Here is a 6071-nt window from a genome sequence, read left to right on the forward strand (position 1 = left end):
GTAAGTAAGTTTGTGGATGACACAAAGATTGGTCAGGTGGTTAACAGTGCGGTTAGTGAGGAAGATATAAACGGTTTGGTCAGATGGGCAGATCAGCGACAGATGAACTTTAACCCTGGAAGAAGGAACAAAGTAATGGAGTCGTCAATGAATGGCAGGACACTAGGAACCTCGGAGGAAGAGAGGGATCTTGGGGTGTTTGTCCCCAGATCCCTGAAGATGGCAGAAAGGGTTAATAGAGGAATTAAGTATCTGTCCCTCAGCTCTGCAGCACATCAGCTAAAACCCAGAGGTGAGAGAGTGCCTCAGTCTGTGTCCCAGCTCAAATGCAGCCTGAGGTGATGAGCTGAACATGGCTCCAGTTTGGCAGCATTCTGTGTAAAATGTGACCATTGAATAGAAACATGGAGATTAGGAACGGGAGTAGACCATTTGGCTCTTTGTGCCTGCTCTACCATTTAACATGATCACTGTTGATCATACAGCTCAATCCCAAGTTCCTGCTTTTCACCCTATAGCCTTGGACCCGTTTAGCCCCAAGTGCTATGTCTGCTGTATGTCACCTGCTGTTTTGAGAAAAATGAAGAGATCTTGGAGGAAACAGCAAGCCAGGTTTTAAAGAAGATCAGGGTTTGCCTTTCTGCCTTAATTACTGGAAACCCTGGCTTTGAAACACTAGGGGTCCTCCATGTGAATGATTGTCCAGTAACTATTTCTAGATTTTGAATTCTGCTACATAAACCCAGGAGTTGGACAGTTCAGAAGCTTTAAGTCTCTCTCTCTCTCCCCTGAAGTTCTGATCTAAAAGGAAGCTTCTGGGAACCTCAGAGAGTTCACAAATACCAGCATTTTGGACAACCTTGTAAAACCTGAAGGAGACACACTGTGAGAGAGAGTGAGTGTATGAGAGAGAGTGTGTGTGTGCGCGTGTGAGTGTGTGTGAGAGAGAGAGAGTGTGAGTGTGTGTGTGTGTGAGACTGTGTAAGCTTCAGTGAGAGAGAGTGTGTGTGCGTGTGTGTGAAAGAGAGTGTGTGTGTGTATGTGAGTGTGAGAGAGTGTGTGTGTGTGAGTGAGAATGTGTGTGAGAGTGTGTGTGTGTGAGAGAGAATGTGTGTGCGTGCGTGAAAGAGTGTGTGTGTGTGTGTGAGAGTTTTAATTTCAGATCACAGCTGAGGTGGTTACTGGTGTTTTCAACTTTCTTTAAGCATGGAACAAAAACAAAGTTGCTGGAAAAGCTCAGCAGGTCTGGCAGCATCTGTGGAGGAGAAAACAGAGTTAACGTTTCGGGTCCGGTGACCCTTCCTCAGAACTTTCTTTAAGCATGCTTTTTGTTCATAACAAATGGATTATTTTGAGTTCACTGAAGAATCCTGGCGAATGTTTCCAATTATTGAATCACTAACACTGGGACTGGTGGATGAGTAGGGTTTAATAGGCAGCACATTCACCAGGAATGCGTGAGCTGTGATCTCACCAGTCTGAGGATGGCGCACTGAGGGCGAAGTCTTTCTGTGTGTCTAAGTGTGTGTCAGTTATTTTGGAGAATACTTTCACTAAATTATGCCTTTTGTGTTGTGCCAATTTCAATATTGTGCTGTCCAGGAAATTAATGCCTTCCCTGCACATTCTGGCTTCAAGGTTAATGGAGGGATGATCATTATTGAGGATATTGATGAGTGATCCTGGGACATGTCTATGATAATCCAAGACCACAAACACCAACAGAAATACAGAACACTACACAGCCACATCATCTTACAAAGGAGCTGGTGACAAAAAAAGTCACTGAAAATGAAAAAGTAACCTTCAAATACATCTTAAAAGACAATCATTAGAAGAAAAATTATTTTGCCACCTTCCGGGTGCAATGTATTCCCCAACTAACAACCATCATAATAACTTTTAGCCAAGGAGCCCTCTATGAAATGGTCTCTGAGTGCAATATCTCACCGAGCAGGTCATTCTGAGGCAGCCAATCCACCAGCTTGATGTTAGGAGCAGGAAGGACCTCACTTGGCCAATGAGTGTATAGGTGCCTCCAGATAACCAGCTGTGGGAGCCGTGAGAAGGCAGCATTGATCTCCTCCAGCACCACCGGCAGGTTGACAGAGGCAAGCATCGAACCAAAACTCACCACGATGAAGCCTTCGTCTCCTGCTTTCAAGATGATATCTTCCAGATCCTAACGAGAGTAAAGGTCAACGCTACAACATGCTGCAGTGAGAACAGAGCTTTGTGAGTATGTTCATAGATAACACAGTGTGGAGCTGGAGGAACACAGCAGGACAGGCAGCATCAGAGGAACAGGTAAGCTGACATTTCGGTCCTAGACCCTTCTTCAGAAATGGGGGAGGGGAAGGGGGTTCTGAAATAAATAGGGAGAGAGTGGGAGGCAGATAGAAGGTGGATAGTGGAGCGGATAGGTGGAGAGAGGAAACAGACAGGTCAAGGAGGTGGGGATGAAGCCAGTAAAGGTGAGTGTAGGTAGGGAGTTGGGATGGGGGTTGGTCAGTGAGGAGGGAGGGGCAGGTAGGTGGGAGGGAAGACGGACAGGTCAATGAGGCAGGGATGAGAAGGGGGGCTAGTCTTGGAATGAGGTGGGGGGTTGGGGAGATTTTGAAGCTAGTAAAGTCCACATTGAGACCATTGGGTTGTATTCACTTGTGGGATGAGGGTGCCGCTGCTGGTCCAGCATTTATTACCCGTTTCTATTTGCCCCCCCCTTGAGAAGGTGGGGGTGAGCTGCCTTCTTGAACCACTGCGGTCCATGTGCTGTGGGTTGACCCACAATGCCCTTAGGGAGGGAATTCCAGGATTGTGACCCAGCCACAGTGAAGGAACGGTGATATATTTCCAAGTCAGGATGGTGAGTGGCTCAGAGGGGAACTTGCAGGGGGTGGTGTTCCCATGTATCTACTGCCCTTGTCCTTTTAGATGGAAGTGATTGTGGGTTTGGAAGGTGCTGTCTGAGGATCTTTGGTGAATTTCTGCAGTGCATCTTGTAGATAGTACACACTGCTGCTACTGAGCGTCGGAGTTGGAGGGTGTGGATGCTTGTGGATGTGGTGCCAATCAAGTGGCTGCTTTGTCCTGGATGGTGTCAAGCTTCTTGAGTGTTGTTGGGGCTGCACCCATCCAGGCAAGTGGGGAGTATCCCATCACACTCCTGACTTGTGCCTTGTAGATGGTGGACAGGCTTTGGGGAGTCAGGAAGTGATTTCCTCACTGCAGTATTCCTAGCCTCTTACCTGCTCTTGCAGCTGCTGTTTGATATGACAAATCCTGTTCAGTTTCTGGTCAATGGTAATCCCCAGGATGTTGACAATGGGAGATTCAGTGATGGTAACACGATTGAATATTAATGGGTGATGTTTAAGACTAAGAGAAAAAGGAACAGAGTATTCCATTTGGCCCCTCAAGCCTGTTCCACCATTCAATAGGATCATGGCTGGTCTGACGTGTCTAGGTTGCTTTATTAAGAGAAGGTTCACTAGGATGATCCCTGGTATAGAGGGACTACCTAATGAGCAAAGGTTAAACAGGTTGGGACTCTACTCACTGGAGTTTAGAAGAATGAGAGGTGATTTCATTGAAATAGATAGAATTCTTGAGGGGCCTGACAGGGTAAATGCTGAGAGGGTATTTCCCCTCATGGGACAGTCTAGGGGATCAGAGGGCACAGTCTCAGAATAAAGGGGCACCAGTTAAAGACTGAGGTGAGAGGAATTTCTTCTCTGAGGATTGTGAGCCTTTGGAACTCCTTCACACAGAGAGCTGTGGCGGCAGAGTCCTTGTGTATATTTAAGGCCGAGATAGAGAGATTTTCTTGATCAGCTGGGGAATCAAGGGTTGTAGGGAAAGGGCAGGAAAGTGGATAAGGCCACTGATGAGACCATAATACATGGCAGAAATTGCCCAAGTCAGATTTGTCCTGCTTTTTGTGTACAGGACATACCTGGGCAATTTTCTGCACTGTTGGGCAGGTGCCAGTGTTGTAACTGTACTGGAACACCTTGGCTAGGGGAGTGGCCAGTTCTGTAGCACAAACCCTCAGTACTATTGCTGGAATGTTGTCAAGGCAAGTCTTGAATTGCAGCCTGACCCGGTTAGCACAGCTTCAGATCAATGCGATGTGAGCGATCTGTCCCATTTCATTTCCTTGTTTGGATTTCATACCTATTGGTACAACTGAATGTCTCACTCAGGCCATTTCAGAGGGCAGTTAAGAGTCAACCACATTGCTGTGGATCTGGAGTCACATGTAGGCCAGACCAAGTAAGGATGGCAGTTTCCTTCCCTAAAGGACATAAATGATGGGTTTTACAACAAAATCAATGGTTTTAATGATTCATTTGACTTCCAATTGGAGCTTTTTTAAAATTGGTTTCAAATTCCATCATCTGCCATGGTGGGAGTCAAACATGTGGCCAGGGAATGCCCTTGCTGTCTGGATTAACAATCCAGCAAAAACACCACTTGCCTCCCTTATGGATATCCATGTACCACACAAAAGCCTCGTGAGGTTATGGAATAAAAGGGACAGGAGCAACGCGGATACAAAATTAACTGAGTGAAAGGAAACAGAGAGTAATGGTCAATGGGTATCGTTCAGGCTGGAGGAGGGTTTGTAGTGGAGTTCCCCAGGGGTCAGTATTGGGACCCTGGCTTTTCCTGATCTACATTAATGATCAGGATCTTGCTGTGCAGGGGACAATCTCCATGTTTGCAGATGACACAAAACTTGGAAGAATTGTAAACTGTGAGGAGGACAGTGTGAAACTCTAAAAGGACATTAACAAGCGGGTGGGTGGCAGATGAGGGTCAATGCAGAGAAGTGTGAGGTTGGAAGTACATTGAAAGACAATATAAAGAAAGGGGGACAATTCTAAAGGAAGAGCAGGAGCAGAGGGAGCTGGAGGTATCTGTGCACAGATCACGTCTGGAATGTACTGTCTGAGAGCGTGGGGGAGGCAGATTAAAGTATAGCTTTCAAGAAGGAATTAGACAATTATTTGAAAAAGGCAGATTGCAGTTTTACAGGGACAATAATATTCAAGATCCACCACAGGTATTGAATAGCCTCATGTTGTGCTGTAACAATGCTGTGATTTCGGAAGACCAGGGCAGAAGGATTGGAGAGAGAGAAAATGCAATGAGAGACCATCAATCTGAGAGAGATTGCTGTCAACACCTACCTGGGGGAGCGGTTTCGCTGGTTTTGAAAGCAAGCCTCCAACGTAGACCACATTAGGAAGCAGTGGCCTTGCAAAATCCAGGGTGAAATCTGTGTTATAGATTGACAACTCAGCCTTCAGGTACAGTTCTGAGAGAGTAGGCTGTGATCCCGGTGGGAAGCACTTCCTGATAGTCTGATCAAACTGGGCATACACCATTCTCTCTGTTAGCCAAGAGCCCAGGAACATGGCAGAATTCTTCAGTCTCTCCCAGAATCCCATCTGATCAGAGAGCAGTGAGCGAGTTGCAGGAACATATGACATGGGGCTGGGCAGACCAGCCAGATACCAACTCCAAAAGTTCGCCGAGTGCACAGCCAGAAACCGGGCTTGCAGCTTTTCTGCCACCAGGAATGAACAGGGATTGAATGCATCGATCAGCACAACATCAAACTGCTCCGCCTTTAAGGAATCCATCAGACTGGTGTTACCCAGGATCAACTCACACTGCAGAGCTAAGTGGCCCATAAAATTCAGAAACATACTCAGAGATTCTCTGCAAGAAAACAGAATATTTAGTGGTGCTGTCTGCAGAATGGAGCAGAGAAGCAGCAGGAAGCGGGCGGCACAGCCCACAACCTGGGTCCTGACATCTCCCAGCTCTATAGCCTCCTCCTCTCTCATGGTACAGGGTACACTTGCCTCAGACAGAACGTCACGGGTTCAGGGCCAAAACAGAGATTTCAACACAGGCTAACATCCCAGTGCAGTACACAGATAGGATCAGCACTGAGGGAGCGCTGCACTGTCAGAGGGTCAGTGCTGAGGGAGCGCCGCACTGTCGGAGGGTCAGTGCTGAGGGAGCGCCGCACTGTCGGAGGGTCAGTACTGAGGGAG

General features: G+C 47.1%; 1 protein-coding gene across 1 annotated transcript in view; it reads right to left on the minus strand.

Moving 5' to 3' along the window:
• The window catches only part of LOC109924262 (UDP-glucuronosyltransferase 3A2-like), an 11462-nt gene extending 5623 nt beyond the window's left edge, over window positions 1–5839 (minus strand). The window contains exons 1-2 of the mRNA XM_020524276.2: window positions 5196–5839; window positions 1951–2182 (exon numbers count right to left, since the gene is read on the minus strand). Coding sequence (XP_020379865.2) covers window positions 1951–2182; window positions 5196–5717 — 754 coding nt within the window. The 5' untranslated portion in view covers window positions 5718–5839. The remainder of the gene's footprint in view (window positions 1–1950; window positions 2183–5195) is intronic.
• Between the last annotated feature and the right edge of the window lie 232 nt (window positions 5840–6071).

Source organism: Rhincodon typus, chromosome 3, assembly GCF_021869965.1.
Source record: "Rhincodon typus isolate 14 chromosome 3, sRhiTyp1.1, whole genome shotgun sequence".
Classification (NCBI taxonomy): domain Eukaryota; kingdom Metazoa; phylum Chordata; class Chondrichthyes; order Orectolobiformes; family Rhincodontidae; genus Rhincodon; species Rhincodon typus.